Genomic DNA, 20,660 nt, shown 5'->3' with positions numbered 1-20,660 from the left:
TGTATTTGTAAATATCTAGTCTCCATGAATTTCCCTCTGAAAGAGCCTGTAAAAGTTATAAGTCTAAAATTTTAGCTTTTTGAAGTAGCAGCCATTTGGGGTATTTGCTCTGTTGTATAAAAACAAGATGTCTTTGCTATTTTCTTACATCTAGCCATGCTAAATTGTATATAAATTTGAGGTGAGACCATAGGAAATTTCACTTTATGCATGGTAAAATGATCCAGTAAATATTTCATTTTGCTTAATGTTCATATAATACATTATTTTTTTCTATTTGTAGAAGGATTTAATAACAGATAATTTTGGCTGTTCCCTGATGAAACTAAATTCTAGTTTCACATGAACATTTTTTGGTCTTATAAAGTAAAATGCAGATATTTGCAGCAGTATTAAGTGGTTCAGTGGCTGCACTTTATTATCAATGTGCTAATTTTTATAATGGTTGGTGTAGACCTTTTCAACTATAGTCTGAGAGTGTCAGACAATGAAAAATGTGCTGTTTCTAAGTAGCATGTAAGTCATTGATTGTACCGTTTCACTGGGAGCCTATTTTAGCTATGTTTTACTTTAGAAAAACAGGTAACAATAAAGTCTATGTTTTGCCTGTGCATCAGTTCCTGGGTGCTGCAGGTTTTCTTACTATCCATATGAATATTTTGTGCAGTCTTTGTAAGCTTTCAGAAGACTATTATCTTTACTTTGAAGGACTTTTTAAAACTATACCTCAGTTTGAAAACTAGTATTCTAATATCTAGTAGGACAAAGGTGAGCCAGCTGTTAATACATTTTACAGAATAGTAGATTTATTTGTTTTGCCTTGAATTAAGGCACCATTAGTCTTTATGTTAAAAGGTGACATTTCAAGGTTTAGACTAGAATTTATGTTCTATTCAATAATGCAAAAAAAAAAAAAAAAATTCCAGCTTTTTAAAAAAGTGTAGCTGTGCAATATAAGTAAATTTCTGCAAAAGTTCCTCTTAGATTACAGTTTACTTTTAGGTCCTTAATGATAATAATCTCTATTTTGGCTAATAAAGTTTTGAATTTATGATCAACAAGAAAAACACTTATTGGATTTTTTTCCTTGTTCTTTAGATTTTCTTTTTCCATCTGAGCAAGACTGTTTTATATAAATTTAGTACTTAAGCTTTGAAAATGATCTTTGATTTTTCCTTAAGTTAAAACCATGTTTGGTTTCCTTATGTAAAATGTAGGGCATTTATTTGTAGTTGACTTTGCAAATGTCTCTTTTTAGAAAGAGCATTTCCTCTTCTTTTTTGCACCATCTGAAAGAAATGGGATGCCTCAACATGTGACCTACAGAAACAGGATGTTAGTGAAAAATCATATTACAGTAGAGTTAAAATGTTTTTTAGACTAATAAAATTGATGTTTCTTGTTCAATATGGAAATTTATCTTAATCTGACTTTTATTTAGTGAAATATGCAGATAATAAAGCTTAAATAATTATTTGTACTTACTTTCAGATCACTTCATCTCTTGTGCTTGGGCCACATTTGATTAGATTTAATTATGCCAAGAAAAAATATAATTTCCATTTCATTTTTTTTAGTTTCTACTGAATTTAATTATTGCAGTGCATTCCTATGGCCTTTTGTTTATTTACAACTGACACTGCTGAAATAGATCTCCAATTTCTTTAATGCAATATGTAGTTTAAGTATTTGACTAAAAAATAAAAATCTAACAGAAAAAGCTTAATTTTTCAATAGACTTTCTCTACCCCTTGTGTGTTTTAAGTACATTTTATCTCTGTTCCAAAAGCTTAATGTGAAAAACTCCTGCAGATAAATGGATTTGTTATGTAGTTAAGTTTGTTTGAATCTAATCATTAACTGTGTACTGATATTGATGCTGTTTTCAAAAGGAAAAAAAATGGATTTTACTCCATGTCACCTTTTTTTTTTTTTTACAACAATGTGTCTAAAATAAAGACTACATAATTATGAAATACATTCCATTTCATAATGTTGTTTGAAATTTTCTTCAGTCTACCAAGAATAGCAACAAATCTTAACTGACACGTGACTCAGTATTCAACAAAAATGAAGTAACACAATACAGAAGCTGATCATTGAAATGGACTTGTCTCCTAACCAGATTTCTGTTTTAGCAAAGGTAAGTACCGAATGTAACTGCACGGAGAACCAAATACTTGAAGCTTGTAAAGATGAACAGGGAAGCTGTAAGGGAAATGGATTTTATTTTTAGTCAGATGGACAGAATAAAATAAAAATGTTCTTAAATAAGATTTATAACTTTTTTTTCTTTTGTAGGACAAGGTTTAAGAAATGGGATGATTATTTAAAGAACATTTTATTATTGGCAGGTCATGTTATATGAGTAAAATAAAAACCAAATACTTGAATTGTATTACATGGGAAAAGGATAAAGATGGCAGGAATAAAGTCTGGGAAAACTAGCAGAAAAAGTAATTAAAATTTAAAAAACAAGAGAGATAAGAGGTTATTCCTTTTATATTATTAATTCATGAAACTTACCTCTAAACTTGGATTATTCAGTATCATTTTCATTTAAATATTTCTGAAAAGTTGAAAGGTAGAAAAAGATTAATTCTCTAATCAATTTACGTGTGCTGGTTAGACAGTAATTCTGTCTATCTAGTCTGAGCTACATAGAGGTTGTTAAGTCATTTTTTTAGTTGCCCAATTCTTTATGATACCATTTGAGGTTTTCTTTTAGCAAAGATACTATAGTGGTTTGACATTTCCTTCTCCAGCTCATTTTACAGAAAGGAAACTGGGGCAAACAGTTGAGTTGAGTGACTTGACCAGGATAACACAGGCAGTAAACGATTGAGATCAGATTGCACCCCAGGCACTCTATCTACTGTATCACCTACCTGCCTCTTACATAAGGAACAAAATTCTGAATTATGAACTTTACGGTTCTTCATTTACAACACAATTAACTCTATGTTGTAGTACTTTCTTGGTTATTTCTGTCTTTTTTTTAAAAATTGTATTTGTTTCAATCAGCTAAGTTCCATCCCAATGGAGAACACAAGAAAAGCAAAACCCATTATAATCATATATAGTCAACTCAAACAAGTTTCTACAGTGGCCATGTCCAGAAAAAATTTTATTTCATTCTTCATTTTGTGTCCTTCACCTTTCAATCAGGAAATGGGCAGCATGGTTTGTCATTAGTCCTCTGGACTCATAATTTATGGTTACTGTTGAGAATTGAGTACAACAGTATTCCATCTCATTTAGATACATCACTTCATATATTCTCCAATTTATGAGGACTCCCTTAGATTCTCATTCTTTGCCATCTCAAAAAAGAGCTACAAATAGTTTTTAAAGTCTATTCAGGACTAATCCCTCAATCTGCTTTCCTCCTTCTATTTCTTCCTCTTCTAACCTTTTCCAGTTGAGTTCATTCTCTGTGTGTTTGTATTCTTTCAACCAGTTCAAAAGAGTAGGTAGTTCAAATGTTAGCTACCCTCTTTGATTTTTTCCTCCAGATTTGTATAGATGTCAACTTGCATTTGCTGATTGAGATAATTTTCCTTGGTTTTCCTCTCCCTTTTCTCAAACAATGTATTTCTCTTCCCTTCACCTTCCATCCTTATTTTAAAATTACCAAGCCATAATAGAATCAAATCTAGGATTTCTAATTAGATATCTTTTTTGACCTCCTAATGATGATATTACTCAGAGGGAACATGTTTCTATATCATTATTTGTATGTAAGGAGTTTATCTTAGTTTAGTTCTTTATTATTGTTCATATTTACCTTTTTATATTTCTCTTTATTCCTGTGTTTGAACTTCAATATTTATATTCAGTTTTGGTCTTTAAATCATAAATGTTTGGAGATCTTGTAATTAATGATACATTTCTGATTCTGTATCATTACACTCAGTTCTGCTAAGTAAGTTAGTCTTGGCTGTTAAGTGCATATTCTTCACCTTCTAAGATATTGTGTTCCAAGTTCTCTGCTTCTTTTTAATGGTGACTGTTAAATCATAGATATTCCTGACTGCTTTCTTGGTATTTGAATTCTTTTTTGGGGGCTGCTTACAATATTTTTTCTTTGACCTGGAAATTCTGGTATTTGATTGATGATGTTTCTAGGTGTTTTCATTTTGGAATTTCTTTTAGCCAGTGACCAGTAGGTTTTGTCTATCTCTACTTTGTTCTCTGATTCTAAGATATCTGAGTGATTTTCTATTAAGATTTTTTTATTTCTATGTTTGGTCATGATGTTCAAGGAGTCCTGTGATTCTCAGATTTTTTTTCTTCTGGATTTGTTTTGCAGGTCAGTTATTTTTGCTATGAGAAAACTTAATTTTTTCCCTGTATTTTCAGTCTTTAGACTTTGTTAATATTTTTTGCTGCTTCATGGAGTCAATGGCTTCTATTTAGCCCATTATAGTTGCTTGGGCAAGGGTTGTACTTCTTGTGCCAAACTATTAATTCTTCTTTCCTAACTTATTTCTTTTTCATTTTTTTCTTCAAATGTTTTCCTTTTTTTTTTTTTTAAATTAAAAAATTTTCCTTTTTAACTCTCATATCATCTCTTTCAGGAATTCTAAAAGAAATTTTCTCAAGTTGTTTATTTCTTTAAGGCTTTACTTGTAAATAGTTGGTAGTCATTTTCTTCCTGCATTTGTGTCTTTTAGATTTCCTGCTACCATATTAACTTAATATGGTGGAATTCTTTTTTATTTGCTCATATTTTCAGGCTGCTTCTTGACTTCAAACTTAAAATTATGACCTAACTGTACATTTTTGGAGAAAAGGTCTGGGTTGGAGTCTAGTGGCTTATTTTTTTGAAGGTGTCCAGTATTGTGCTAATCTAGGATGTCAGGGTAAGGCTGGATACTTGCAAGCTTTCAGTGATCTCAAAGTGGTCTAATCAAGAGCAAAATGTGTTTGCTTCATTCCCCTCCCCTTACCCTTTTCTGACTTTGCCTCCTCCCCAGTCTTGTACCATTAATCGTCCAATCTCTCTCTTTCTACTGGTTCCATCTCCATTGTTTAATAAACTAAGGTCTTCCATATTTGAAGAACCTACCCTTAACCCTTCTTCTCTGAGGAATCACCTACCCAAACTTTTTAAAAGTGTCATATATTCATTGCCTCCACTTCTTCACCACTCATTCCTTAATCTTTTTCAACCTGCCTTCTCTTCACACCAATCAAAATGAAGTAGGTTTTCTGGTTACCAAATTCAGTGGTCTTTTTAAAGTCTTGTTCCTTCTTGGGCTTTCTGCAGCATATGATGCTATGACCGATGACTACTCTTCACCCTGAAATGCCAGCCATAGGAGCCTTAATTAGTCTGTCCTACATGTATACTAATATTGTATTTAATATATACTTTAACATATTTAACATATATTGGCCATCTGGGGGAGGGGAAAAACTGGAACAAAAGGTTTGGCAATTGTCAATGCTGTAAAATTACCTATGCATATAACTTGTAAATAAAAAGCTATAATAAATTTTTAAAAAATTAGTCTGTCCTAGATTTATGACCCAGAACTGGGTAGTGAGTGATAAATTTGGCCAGTTGGCACACCATGCTCGAGGTTATGGAACCCCAGGTGGATCTTGCGCTGGTGTACAACCTCAGTCTTTTTTTAATTACTGGGAGCTGGACAAATCTACTGAGTGAGCTCTTGGCCTCCCCCAGGCCCCAGTATTCACAAATCTCTTTTGTCTCCCTAGGCTAATTTGAACTGGAAAAATAAGTCACTGTGACTTTTTCTTAAATTTCTCTGACAGGATTTGGTCTGCTTTTTAGATGGGTTTAGAGTTTTGGGGAGGAAGGAAATTTGTTGTAATTCTTCCTGTTACTCAACATCTTGGCTCTGCCCCCTGTAACCAATCACTGAAATATAATTTCAACTATAATCTCTTATATCTACACCACCCCACTTCTGTTTCCACTGCTACATTCTAGGTCAAATTCTCTCTCAGCAGCTCTTGCTTGAATGAACTATTGCACCATGCTCCTAATTTGTCTCATAGGATCATATATTGAGAGTTAGAACACACTTAGCAGTCAACTTATCAAATGCACTCAGGACACTAACATATGCTGAGTAAGTGATCTGCCAGAGATCACACAGTTAATAGCATATTAAGCTCAATTAAGACATTAAACTTGTATTCAATCTTAGGTCATCTGAATCCAAACTGAAGTGGGAGAGAAACTGTTTCCTTTAATGAAGTTTTTCCCTTTAAGAAACTTTCTTTTTGATCTGTGATCCTTTTGGAGTCTCAGCCCCTCCTGGGGAAGGCATATCCCCCCAGATAAATTCTTTCCGGGATGCCAGAGCTTTGATTCAATTAGAAATATTGGTAAAAAATACAACCCTTTGAAGTGTTGTTAATTCCAATAGGAGATCTGGGCTAGAAACTGATAATCATCTAATCCTTGGAACCTTGGCTCCTGAAGCCCTAAGACTATTTAAAAAGGGGAATATCTGGGTTCATTCTTTGCAGAGGACCAAGCAATTTGCTAGGACCCTGCTGGCTGAGAAGGGATTCTCAGCACTAAATTCCATTTCCCAATAGGACTCTGACATTATAGAAGTCAGTCTCTTAGCAAACTACTTTCTATCCAACAATAAACTTGATAATTCGGGAATAAGTGAATTCTTTCACTTTAAATCTGCAGCTGATCAAAAAGGGGATTTTTAATAACTCTTATTGCCACTAACCTCATCACCATCAGGAATTGAGGGGGACAAACCTCATCAAACCTTGTTCTTTCTACTTACTGTGTTACACTGCTTCTTGGTCTTCCTGCCTCCACACTCCTTATAATCTAGAAGACTTGAGTCTGAACATAATTACTCCATTAACAGCAACAAAACCAAAACAAGATAGTTTCTTATCTCACACTAAATAATCTTCCAGTTCCTTAGCTATTCTGGCCTTCAGAGCTTTCCATAATTTGTTCCCGACTCCATTTTACAACTTTATTCCAACCTACTTACCTTTATTTATTCTACATTTAACTCCAAACTTGATGCCTTGATATTCAAATCCTATTTGCTCATATCACTTTAAACACAGCAGTGTCCTCACCTTCCCCTTCCCCTGCCAGCTTAAGGGCCAGTCCTTCCTTGAAGCCTCTTCTGATCTTCCACTAAGAAATTTCTCTTTCCTCTGAACTCTCATTAACACTTTAGCTTCTTTTATGCACTTAACAGTCTGCCTTTGACTTGTATCTTCCCTAGCAACTTGTAAATTCCTTGTAAGGACAGCTAGGCCATCTATCATTTCCACTGCCTTGCACACAGTAACTACCCAAAACAATGATTGTGGAATGAAAAAATAAATGGTCTAATTTAGAAATTATACAAGCAATAAAAGACCCTCTTAATTAATGCTAACTGATTTAGCTCTCCTTTCCTTTTTTTTTTTTTTTTAATTGTCAAATAAAATAGAATAATGGTCACGGGGAAAAAAAAACTAAGGAATTTCAAATATGATAAGCAGAATTGACTACTGAATTTATAGGTTTAGAATTTTAGAGAAAGAAGATATTTTAGATGCCCTACTAGCCAAATTGTTTCAAGTCATCTCTGAGCCAGCCACTGGCAATCAACCAATGTCTAAACCTGCTTTTGCCTTTTGTGAGATCTATAGGTAAAACAAGTCATGCCATCTTTGGGTCTTAGCCCCTTTAACTGGGAAAGATTAACTTGATTTCTTCAATATTCTGCAATCATATGAAATAGCACTTTGATTTACCTAATGGATCTTGTAATATCCTGTGTTCACAAACTGCTCCTCATATAGCGAAGTAAAATTGCTATCATTTTTGCAGGTTTTTAAAAAAATACATATATTTCTATACTTCTACTGTAAATACAGCTTTGTGGTAATATTTTTTGTTTTCAGGTCTATGTATATATGGAACAAACAAGGAATTAATAACTCTTATTGCCACTAACCTCATCACCATCAGGATAATTTCCAAAGAAATGAAATAATAGCTTATCCTTCCTTATGACTTACTTCTCTCTTTTATACCCATTATATTCCCTTCTCCTCTTGCATTATATTTTTCTGTAATCCAGTATTGCTCTTTGGATAAAAGATAAAGTTTAATTCCAAGAGTATTTAAGGACAACTTGTCATTATCATGTGTTAATTTGATTTAAAAAAAAAAAAAAAAAAAGATTCTGTTGTACCATTAAAGTACCTAGTGTGACTAATGAGACCAAGGTTATAAGGTTAATTCCCAAGTGATCCAGTTAACTTTAATCTGTTCAATGGCTACAAACTCTACCCTAAATACCAGTTATTTTTAAGATGCATTCCTTTTTATTAGGGAAATAATAAGAATCTATGAATCCATGCAAATATATTAGCACCACTGTTAAAAGAATTGAGAAATCCCATTTTTAATACAATGTTCTCCACACAATATCAGTTGGCAGCCTTGATAATCCTCTGAGATGATTGTCATCCCATCTACCAAGTTAACTCCACTCAACTTTGCTGAAAATGAGATTCCCAACTGAGTCTGTAGAGGCATCTGAAAACCTCTTCTACATGAAGGATTTCCTGGTCATCATGAACTTTACCCCCTGATGGTAATAAATAGTACCTTCTCATAAAAAGATCAATGAGTAATGCCTTGGTCAGTACCATCGCTTTCAAATGATGATGGCAAATATTTATACATATAGTATTTTGCAGTTTATAAGAAATAAAGTGCTTTGTTTTTGAAAACCCTTAAGTTAATATGTACTTACTGTTTTCTAACTTGTACTCATTTAGCTACCTCTTATCTCTTGTGATTCTTTTGTAAGCTTCTTTAGGGCATGTCTGCATATATTATTTGTATTCCCAGAATATAGCACTATGAATATAGTTGGCATTTAATGATTGTTGAAATGAAAGGAAGTGAAGTGGTGGCAACACCTCACATAATTTTGTCTGACTAACTTAACTGTCATGATGAAGAATTTAATTCTAGGAAGGTTAAGATGGTAAGAAAACAAAATTCTCCTAACAATGTTTTAAAAGGCCTTATTGATATATCTTGGGAGGCAACTATGAGGCTCACCATATATAGAGTACTAGACCTAAGAGTTGAGAAAGTTTAAATGTGGCCTTACTCACTTGCCTGTGACCCTGGGCAAGTCACTTACCCACTTAATCCACTGGAGAAAGAAATCACAAACTATTCCAACATCTTTGCCAAGAAAACAGAGTCACAAGAGTCAGACACAAAAGAACCACAAACATTAAGTACTCAAGCCAAACCTTAACCCTATTTTCCTAGAATGTCTTAATTGCCAACTTTTTGGAGAAACAAATATTTCCATTATGTGTCATTTGAACATATTTCTTATGCTTCATTGGACATTTTCAGTGATGCAAACTTTTTTGAAATGACCCATGATTTATTTTTAATAACTACCTTCTCAGTTTGCAAAAATAACTTTTTCAATAATTATGAATGATAGTTTTTTTTCTTTTTAAAAAAAATTGCCATGTTAAGTAACTATAATTCTGAGCTCTTACTTTTGAGTACTCTAAGAGAATAATCTGAATTTATAAATTGCAGTTAATATCTTTGTGTGAGCTGAGAATGATTATTTTATAGATGATGACTCAGAGACTTTATAAATGTAGATATTTATGATGTTTAATTTTAGAACAAAAAATAAATTTGTAAAGCGGTTAGCAGCATATAGTAAATGCTTAGTAAATTTTAGTTCTCTTCTTTGCCCATCCCCAATAAAAACCACTAGACAGATTCATGCACTCAAATTTTGGAAATAAGTTTCTGTTAAATTTCCTACACTGCTGTAAATTTACTCCTAACTTCACCTCCCTATCCCCACTCCTTAAGTTTTCCATTCAATACTAGCTTGTATTTTCCAACAAATGGAAAACATTTTAACAACTTAATAAGTTTGATTTTATTTAGTTTTCTTACCATCTTGACCTTCCTAGCATTAAATCTTCATTATGACAGTAAAATTGGGAAAAATTATGTTTTCCTGCTTCACTTCCTTTCAAGAAACGTTAATAATAAAAACTAATAATAGAATTTAACAACTTAATGGCTCTCTAGCTTCATAGACTGGAAGGAGTACAGGACTTGTATTTTATGTATGTTGGCGAAAAGAAACGAAGTACAGATAGTCCACAAAAATGGCCTTTTTGTCCTGCTTAAGTAGTTCAAAATTCCCACAAAGCTCAGACCATTTGTTAAATATATTTCATATTTTTATGCTATACCCATTCATGTGTAAGACAGAGAATTAGAGAAGAGAGCACGGATCCCTAAGCACAGCATTAGTGAAGCTCCAATATGCCACAATTTTCGAACCAAAAAAAAAAAAAAAAAAAAAGGCAGAATGACTCACTGCACTTTGCAAACTTTGCTATTTCTTTAGCCCTACGTAAGCCTGACATGTCATTTCATCTGAAAGCCTGCTTCCCCATTTTGTTTGCGAAAAAATGAGGACAATGGTCATGGATTTCCTTTAGAAATCTGGTGAAACCTAGAGTCCTATTCTCAAAAAAAAAAAAATTTAAGACATCAAATAAAAAGCTCAGGATTACAAAGAAAAGCAGTTGTACTGAAATAGTTATTAAAAAATATTTTTTAACTAGATACGCCTACCCTAGGATAGAAAACCGTGCTTCTGCAACCCTCGAGCTCTTCGTCTTCAATGCGTCAGTTTCCGGAGCAAGCCGCCAGGGTAGAGGCTGCGTGATTGACTGATGGGGACTTTTCCCCCTCTCGCCCTCCTCCCAAGAGACAAAGACTGTGTACGCGGTGATTACGAGTAAAGGTAGTGATTACCTCCTCTTCAACCGCACCCGCCCACTCCAATTAGACCAATTCTCGCACTTTCGGTAAATGTATATAAGGTAGTGACTACCAAATTCAGATACTACCCCTCCTCCTCTCCTTTACAGCGTTGATGTTCCTAGTGATTACAGTTAAGGTAATGACTCCACCAAATTCAGACTTCCCCACCCCCCGTGACGTTTCTCGCGCCAGGCACTAGTGGCTATTTCCCGCTAGGAGCCTGGAACATCGGGCGGGGCGGGGCGGGGCGGGGTGGGGGAGGTACCTTCGTGTGGCGGAGGGCGGGGGCGGGGCGTGCGGGGGCGGGGTTACATGCCGGCTGTAGCGCGAGGTGAGCGCATTGCAGCCGGCAGCCTCTGGAAACACCGCTGCCTCTCCGGAGGTGGGGGTGAGGGGGGTGCGGTTGGCCGCCCGCTCACCTGGGCCTCGCCGGACACCGCCCCCTCCTCCGCCCCCGCCCCCGTCCCGCGCCGGTAGAAGGCTGGGCAGCTCGGCGCTGCATAGCCTGGGCCGCCTCTAGCAGCCGCGCGCCGCTGCCTCCTCCGCCTCCGTCTCAGCAGCCCCGGGCCGCCATGACGGCTGCCGTGTTCTTCGGCTGCACCTGCATCGCCTTCGGGCCGGCCCTCGCTCTCTACGTCTTCACCATCGCATCTGATCCGCTGCGCATCATCTTCCTCATCGCCGGGTGAGGCCGAGGCTGAGGCGGCCCAGGGGGCCCGACCCGACCCGACCCGACCCGAGCCCAGCCGGGCCTGGCCCCGTGGCGTTCTCCGTGCTTTCCGTCGCAGCGCAACGCTGCCGGGCCTCGCGAGGGGCCCGGGCTGCCTGCTCGGACTGGCCCTGCGGCCTTGGGGTGTGGGAAGGAGGCGGGATAAGAGAACCGAGATCCCCCGGGGGGCCACTCCTTAGGGGCCGCCGGGCTCTCTGCCTCCTCTGAGGCCTGCTCCTAAAAAGAGGATCTGGAGTCCAAAGAGAGCTGCGGGTTCAGAGCCCATCCCCCACGCCCGGGATGCTTTCTGTAAACATCCCGTTATCCCTTCTCCTGGGATGTTCATAAATCGTGATTCCCCCAGCGGCGGGGTTCGGATGGGGGTAGAAACTACTCTGCAGAGGAACTCTAGAAAAGATTCCGTAGGCTCCTGTAGTTTGGAACATGTTTAAAACTTTCTTTCCCATGTATTTCGTACATATTTCGAGACTAGGAGGAGGGCGGGTAGAGACCGTCCGGGAGCCCTGACTTCCTGGTTACCTCCCTGACTCAAGTGACTGTTACGTTTAATTTGCAAATTAAAGTGAATTAAAATTTTAAAATAATTTTGAAGGAATAAAGTTTTACAATATTCCTTAAAGTAGTGTTTTAAAATGAATATGTGGAAGTAAATCCTCTAGAATCTAGCGCACCATTGTTTTTTTTTTTTTAATTCCAGATTTCTCATGTAGAATTAGAGGGTTTTTTTTTTTAAGATGCATTTTATTGATTTGAATACTTAAACTACATTTGTAAATTTTTGAAATTTTCAGAGCATTCTTCTGGTTGGTGTCTCTGCTGCTCTCCTCCCTCATTTGGTTCGTTGCAGTAACCCTTAGTAGCACCAAAGATGAATCAGTGCAGAAAGGTTTGCTTATCTTTGGAGTATTGTGTTCAGTCATAATCCAAGAGGTCTTCCGATTTGCATATTATAGACTTTTAAAGTAAGTTAATATTTTTTTTTTTAAAGATAAATTTGAATAATATGGTAAATTGGATCTTCACTATGTTCATACCCTCTTCCTTCAAATTCTTGCTATAGAGTCAGAATTCTTACTATCAAAATATAAAATATATTTAGTCAGTGACCTATAGATTATTTTGTTACTGAGCTACAAAGCAGAGGGACATTTCTGTGGTTTATTTTATTTTATTTTATTTATTTCCACTTTTAAACCCATCCTCCTACACAAAGATTCAAAAGCTTAAACCATTTTTGGATGAAGGTCCATCTGTGACAGAAAATATAATTTTAAAAATATAGTGCTAATATAATTTGCATCCTAGACCATACAGTGATTTATTTAGGTGATCCTTGGGGTCTAGTGGTCTTGAAAACAAACTCAGAGTTATTGGTTGAATTTAAAATTTGAATTTAGAACTAAGAGTTCTTAGAGTGACATGAGGTGAGCTTTGAAGTATGTACACAACAAGGAACAAGAACCTATTTTGTTCCAAGACACTTGCTAGATACTAGGGATACAAATACAATGAAACCATTCCTGCTGTCAAGGATCATATTGCATGAAATTGATTCTTATGAAGTAAGTTTTTATTTTAGGAACCTTGTTTTGTGAATATCTTGGAGTTAACCAGATCAATTCCTAACTAGTTTTTTTTTTAAAGTTAGGTATATATTTTTATCCTTAATAATATCTTAGAACAATGAACATAGTCCTCAAATAGGAATTTGATTGGAATTGTTTTTTTACATTTAAAAGATCATTCTTAGTTGGTTAAAAAATAAGAGACTTTTTGTGGGACTATTATCATAAACTACACCACTGTAATTCACAAATTAGAAAACAGATTTAAAGTTTTTTTTCACCTAAAAGATCCCCAAACATGAGTTTTCCAGAGTAACTAAGCAGGGTTTCTACAGTCTTAATGATTCCTTTACCTTAAAGCTGACTTGATTTCCACCAAAAATAGAATGTGTTCTTTAAGAGTTCAGTTCAATAAACATTTATTAGAGCACTGTGCTAAGTGTAAGAACATTTCTGATTGGTGTCAAATTTTAGCCAGTCTCAGCCCTTTCCTCTTTAAGTATTCAGACTATTTGAGGAGGAATATGTTCATTGTTCTAAGATATTATTAAGAATAAAAATATATACATAACTTTACATATAAAGAGGTAACTAAAATGCAAAAAAATTGATGAAAAATGCAAAGAGGGAAATAAAGTATTTTGCCAAATATGAGAAGGGAAATTAATGATTGGAGATGTCTAGAAAGCTTGTAGAGAAAATGGCATGTGTGTTGTATTTTAAAGTAAGGTTCATAATTCAATCAACTTTGGGGTTGACCACTAGGGTATTCCAAGTGTAGAAAACTTGTATGAGCAAATGAATTGAAGTGGGAAAAACAGGGCATGAAATGAAGATGAATAATACAGTTTGGCTAGAGTGTGAAGTACTTTGAAGATGAGCCATATGTAATGTCCAAAAAGGAAATGCCAGTTGATATAGAACTTTGAATGCCAGGTAGAGAAGTTTAAGTTTTATTTGATGGAAATAGATCATTGTTGAGGAGTTTTGAGCAGAATTGTGACATGACTAGATTTAATATAAGAGAGATTAATCCAGCAATACAGTAAAGCAAAGAAACTACAGCTACCTACTTTTGTATGACAGACATGCTAAGAATGGGTTTTGTATATTTAAGGAAAGCTTTATTGAATTCAAAAAATGTAAAAATTATTTTGTAGGCCATACAAAAATGGGGAACTGGCTAAATTTAACCTTTGAGTAGTAGTTTGCTTATGTGATAGATTCATTGGAAGGGAAATGGAGTAGAGATAGGAAGATCTTTTTAGGAGATTTTCACAGCAATTTAACCAGGTGGTAAAAAGAGTCTATACTCACTAGGTGGATGTCAAGAATACTGAAGGCAAAACTGTTTTGGAAATAGAATGGCAGACTTAGTAACTGATTGATTGATTTTTCCCTCTTGCCCATTTCTTTTATATAAAACTTGCTTCAGGTTTTTGAACATAGGAAATTGGGTGATGCCACTGACAGAAATAATCCATTTAATCAATCAGGTATTTATTAAGTCTCTACTATATGCCAATCACAAATACAAAACCAAATTAAAGCAGCTCCTGCCCTCAGCGAGTTTACAGTCTATTGAGAGAGACAGCATATAAATATGAATGTATGTGTGTGTGTTACAAAATAGTTTTGAGAAAGAATGTACTTGTAGGTGATTAGGAAAGGAGAATAAGAGTTCAGGAAAGGGTTTGTATAAAAGACAAAGTCTATAGTGAATCTTTTAGGAAGTCTGAGATAACTGAACGATAGAAGGAATGTGTACCCTCAGGCATTTTGGGCAGTTCTGTATACCAAGTTGAAAAGAGATTGGAAAATGAAGTATCATGTGTGGAAAACTTGAGTATGCCAATATGGCTGGATTATATAATATGTGGAAGGGTATAGAATGACTGGAAAAGTAGGAAGGGGCCAGGTTTTAAATAGTTTTAATTATCAAAAGATGATTATATTTAATCTTTGAGGTGAAGGAGGAGTCATTGAAGTAGTGGGGTTATAGGGTCAGATCAGTGCTTTAGGAAAATCACTTTGGTGAGTTGAGAAGGGTGGATTAGTATGGCAAGAACTTGAGAAAGGGAAACAAAATAGAAGGGTATTGTAATATTCCAGGCAAGAGATGATAAGGACTTTGGAGAGAGTGGTGGTTGTGTGAATAAAATGAAAATGTATCTGGTAGAAATAATTATGAAAAGATTTGGTGTACTGATTGTATGTGTTGGATGATAATGAAAAGTTGAGATTGTGAACCTTAATGAATAAAGAAAAATAATAACATTGGTTTTGGCAGTAAAAGGGATCTACAAATTGATCTTGGGAGAGAAGTCAGGATTACAAATAGAAATTGGGATCATCTGCAGAGAGGTGATTATTGAAGATATGGAATTAAATGGATTGCCATAGGAGAGTGTAGAGAAAGGAGGCTAGGCAAACTAGTGAACGAGACAGAAAAGGTTCTAGTGGTAGGAAAAGACTGAGGATAGTGAGTATTTTAGAAGCCAAGAAAGAAAAGGCTTCAAAAGAATAGGTTATCAAAAAGAACAATATCCAGTTCTGTAGAGAGGCCAAGGAATACAAGGACTGAGGGTGGGAGTAGGAAAGACCATTTTTAGAGAGCTCATTGAGGGCTGGGAAATGTCTTCTGACATTTTTTGTATCCCTGGATCTTAGCTGAATGCTTGGTCCATTGTAGGTGCTTAAAAAATGCTTGCTAATTAATTGACCTTTGAGAGAGCAATCTTAGTATAGTGTTTGGTCCTAATGGATATAAACAAAGGTTTGGGGAGATGTGTTGAGGAAGTAGAAGTATCTTCTTCATTTTTCAAGACTTTTGGTCATGGAGTAGAGATAAAACAATAGCTGGTTGAGATGGAAACTTTAAGAGAATGTTTTTAGTATTGGAGAAACTTTTTAAAGTATATTCATTGGGCTATGGGGATGTGAGAGGAAGTATGATACAATAGCTGCTTTTTTTCTATTTGTAAAATCTGGCAAATATAGGATATTTGTGATGAAAATTCATTTGACTTGAGCTGGATTGACAGTCCTTTGTATCTGATTAATAATCTTTAAATATGTCAATAGAAATACCCCAAAATGAATAATGGATTTTCTAATCCTTTGCAGTAGAGATGTTTATAATATGAGTAATTTTTATCATTTTGGTTTTAAGACTAATGTAGCTTATAACAATTTTAATTCTGCTGTTTATACTATATAAAAAATAAGGACTTTTCTTTTAATTTTTTTTCTCTTCACATAATAAATATTTACTCCTTCAATAAGACAAATTACTCAAGAATTTCAAGGGAATTAATGAAAAAATGCAAATGAAGGATGGCTTAGCTGTATCAGACCTAAAACTATATTAAAGCAGCGGTCATCAAAACCATTTGGTACTGGCTAAGAAATAAGAGTAGTTGATCAGTGGAATAGGTTAGGTTTATAAGACACAATAGTCAATGACTATAGTAATCTAGTGTTTAATAAACCAAAAGACCCCAACTTCTGGGATAAAAACTCACTATTTGACAAAAATTGCTAGGAAAATTGGAAAATAGTATGACAGAAACTAGGCATTGACCAGCACCCACCAAGATAAGATCGAAATGGTTTCATAATTTAGACATAAAGAGTGATACAGTAAGCAAATTAGAAGAACAAAGGATAGTCTGCCTCTCAGATCTGTGGAAAAGAAAGGAATTTATGGCCAAAGAAGAATTAGGGTATATTTATGAAATACAAAATGAATAATCTTGATTATATTAAGTTAAGATATATTAAGTACAAACAAAAGCAACGCAGACAAGATTAGAAGGGAAGCAGAAAATGGGAAAAAAATTTACATTCAAGGGTTTTGATAGTCTTCATTTCTAAAATATATAGAGAATTGACTCAAATTTGTAAAAATACAACCCATTTTCCAATTGATAAATGATCAAAGGATATGAACAGACAATTTTAAGATGAAAAAATTGAGACCATTTCCAGTCATATGAAAAAATGCTCTAAATCTGTTGATCAGAGAAATTCAAATTAAGACAACTCTTGAGGTACCACTGTGCATTTCTCAGATTGGCTAAATGGCAGGAAAAGATAATAATGAATGTTGGAGAGGATGTGGGACATTGATACATAAGTTAGTGGAACTAATCATTCTGGAGAGCAATTTGGAACTATGCTCAAAAAGTTATCAAATTGTGCATACCTTTTGATCCAGCAGTGTTATTACTGGGCCTATATCCCAAAGAGATCTTAAAGGAGGGAAAGGGACTTACATGTGCAAAAATGTTTGTGGCAGCCCTCTTTGTAGTGGCAAGAAACTGGAAACTGAATGGATGCCCATAAGTTGGAGAATGGCTGAATAAGTTATGGTATATAAATGCTATGGAATATTGTTCTGTAAAAATTGATCAGCAGGATGATTTCAGAGAGGCCTGGAAAGAGTCACATAAACTGATGCTAAGTGAAGTGAGCATAACCAAGAGAGTGTTGTACACAGCAACAAGAATATGCAATGATCAATTCTGATGGACATGGTTTTTTCAACAATGAAGTGATTCAGGCCAATTCCAATAGACTTATGACGGAGATAGCCATCTACATCCAGAAAAAGGACTATAGAGACTGAATGTGGATCACAACATAGTATTTTCACTTTTTAAAAAATTGTTGTTTGCTTTTTGTTTTCTTTCTTGTTTTTTTAAATCTTTTTTGTGTGTGTATGCAGCATGATAATTGTGGAAATATTTATTGAAGAATTACACTTGCTGTCTAGGGGAGGAGTGAGGGGAAAGGAAATGAGAAAAAAATTGAAACACAAGGTTTTGCAAGGGTAAATGTTGAAAACTAGCTTTACATATATTTTGAAAATAAAAAGCTATTATTTTTAAAAATGACATTACATGACAATTTACCTTTTGGATTGATAGAAATATTAACTCTTAGCAGTGTTAACTGTCATAAATGTTAAGTATAATATGAAATCTTAAATTTAAAGAGCAAGAATAAAAGCAAAAAAAGGAATATAACTGATTTTTTGATAAATACTTTAAAATCAAGTTCCTACAAAGTTTTGTTTACTTATCATCTTGCCCTAGAAACACAATAATAATGCAGTGCTCTTGGAACTGTAGGGACAGAGAACTTTGTATATATAGAGAATTTTCAACATCATCTGAAGCATAGAAATGAAGCTTCCTATGTCCTTTTTCATTTCTTTATTTGATCATTAGACACAATTAATATGATAAGAACATCTCTGAGCAATTAATAAGACCTAAATTAAAAAACAACATACTTTTTGACTTGATAGATTTAATAATTTTTTTCTCTAGAAGAAAACTTTTAAATGTGCATTTTCTGGCTACAATTGTTATTCATATGATATGATTTTTTTTTTTTTTTTTTGCTCATGCCCTTTGCTATATCAGATAGAAGAATTTGCTTTAAAAAGACAGTACTAGTTTTATATATATATATATATATATATATATATATATATATATATATATATATATATGCATGCAAAAATGTGCTGGAGAGTTCATTGATCACATTGCATTTAGCATTTAATAAATATTTTGTATTAGCTGAGAAGCCTTTAATGGCCTTGCTATGATGACTAAATAAATATGCTTAGATAGGAATATATTGGGGTGTAAGTTATCTATGGTCACAGAGAAGTCCTTTGGGAAAATTTTAGTTGTTTCTTGTATTCCTTCTAGCAAGTTAATTATAATAGGAAATCACTCTTTTCCTTTTTTTAGTTGCCATTATAGTTGAACTAATAGAAATAGTTAACATTTATATAGCACTTACAATGTGCACTGTGCTTTTGTTCCCTCAATAGTATTTTATTTCTCCAAATATGCATAACTATAGTTTCCAAGATTCATTTTGGTTAGATTTTTGTGTTCCAAATTTTTTTCCTTCTCACTTCCCTGTTCCCCAAGACAGCAAGCAATTTATATAGATTAAATATGTGTGATCCTTTTAAACATATTTTTCTATTTATCATTTTACAGCAAATAGATTAGGCCAAAAGGGGGGAAAAATGCAAGAAAAAAAAGGTGTTTTGTGCTTTTGCAAATATTAGCTCATGTTTAACTTCACAGCAACTGGCAGATACTGGTATTCCCATTTTACAGATAAGGAAAAGATAAAAGGATTTAAGTGACTTGTATAGTCATATAGTTAGTATCTGAGATCAGATTTGAACTTAGATCTTCCTGACTCTGGTCCCAGCTCCCTACTCTACCACCTAGCAGTAGAATTGAATCTTTTCTTTCTTTTTTTCCATCCCATTCCCATTGAAAATCTTGGGAACTTGGGAACTCCTGATATTCATGGAAAGGAATGTACAGCTATGGTAGGGACCTAACTAATCCTGAAAATTAATTATTGCCTTTTTCTATTTGTCCTTATAACTTAAATTTTAGTTAGAAGAATAAAGCACAAATAACTGAAATGTTAAATATAGTATAATAAGTATATAGAGAAATGAAAAATACTATGAAATCCTGGCTAAAAAAAAGTAAGGTCATAAAGAGATGGCATTTAACCTGGATTAACATTCTGTGGGTAGTAATTTAGTACATTTAAGAAAGGAATTTCTTTTGCAACAAGTAATCTCAAATTTTAGGATTTAATATGGATTTATATTTAGCTTCAAAAGATTCATTTTTTTCATCCCTATAATTTTGTCACCAACTCGGGATTCAACCTTTTCATTCATTAGTAGGTAACATTTATGAATTAATGTGGTCAAAAATACTTAAAATCTAGTGTTCAGTCTTCTTTTTCTTATTGAGCCTATTAATGACAGAATTTAGCATCAGTTTATCATCACCTTCTGAGTGAAGCCTTTATATTTGGTATGACCATCCAGAGTTTTCCTTCTTCTGGCACAGCCTTTAAGAGTTCTTTGAAAAGGCTATAACTTGCACAGAAGGTACTAATCTACATTAGTAGAAAGATTTTACTTATTGGGAATCCCATATATCAGTGAACTCAAGGATGAAGTTTTTTTTAAAAATGATGACTACAGTGGGAACTTCTTTGTTTCAAAGTCTGCTGAAATTAAGGTCATTGTTATGAGTATTCATTTAATTAAATTTATTGAGTGAACGTTTTGTGAGCAGATCATTACAGCTAGTCAACCCATACCTGAACAAAATCCCTTCCACAGCATAGTGTAATAAATCCCCTTTTAGACTTTGCTTGAAGACTTCCAATGAGGGTGATCTCATTATATATCTCCTGAGACAGTGCCTTTTACTTTTGGGTATCTTTGATTGTTAAAGGATTTTTCCTTATTTTAGGTCTAAATTTGCCTCTTTGCAATTTCTACCCATGGTTTCTGGTACTGCTCTTAGAGCCAAATAGAAAGTGTTATCCTCCTTCCATGTAAAAACCCTTTAAATAATGTAAAATGCTATCATGTTCCATCCCTTACAATCTTCTCCCTTTAGTCTATCTTCATAGGGTATGAAATCAAAACCTCCCTGCTCTG

General features: G+C 34.5%; 1 protein-coding gene and 1 long non-coding RNA gene across 2 annotated transcripts in view; one reads left to right on the top strand and one right to left on the bottom strand.

Moving 5' to 3' along the window:
* Positions 1-788: 788 nt before the first annotated feature.
* On the bottom strand, positions 789-11,039 carry LOC141558138 (uncharacterized). The gene is made up of 4 exons (XR_012486975.1): positions 10,661-11,039; positions 5,104-5,306; positions 2,527-2,569; positions 789-2,208 (listed from the first exon to the last, which is right to left on the bottom strand). It is a non-coding gene; the product is annotated as an uncharacterized LOC141558138 (long non-coding RNA).
* Positions 11,040-11,181: 142 nt separating this feature from the next.
* The window catches only part of APH1B (aph-1 homolog B, gamma-secretase subunit), a 32,757-nt gene continuing 23,278 nt past the window's right edge, over positions 11,182-20,660 (top strand). Inside the window, exons 1-2 of the mRNA XM_074294893.1 lie at positions 11,182-11,537; positions 12,374-12,544. Coding sequence (XP_074150994.1) covers positions 11,425-11,537; positions 12,374-12,544 — 284 coding nt within the window. The 5' untranslated portion in view covers positions 11,182-11,424. The remainder of the gene's footprint in view (positions 11,538-12,373; positions 12,545-20,660) is intronic.

Source organism: Sminthopsis crassicaudata, chromosome 2 (assembly GCF_048593235.1).
Source record: "Sminthopsis crassicaudata isolate SCR6 chromosome 2, ASM4859323v1, whole genome shotgun sequence".
Lineage (NCBI taxonomy): Eukaryota > Metazoa > Chordata > Mammalia > Dasyuromorphia > Dasyuridae > Sminthopsis > Sminthopsis crassicaudata.
The sequence above is the reverse complement of the archived record's forward strand: the minus strand, read 5'-3'. Positions and strand labels throughout refer to the sequence as shown.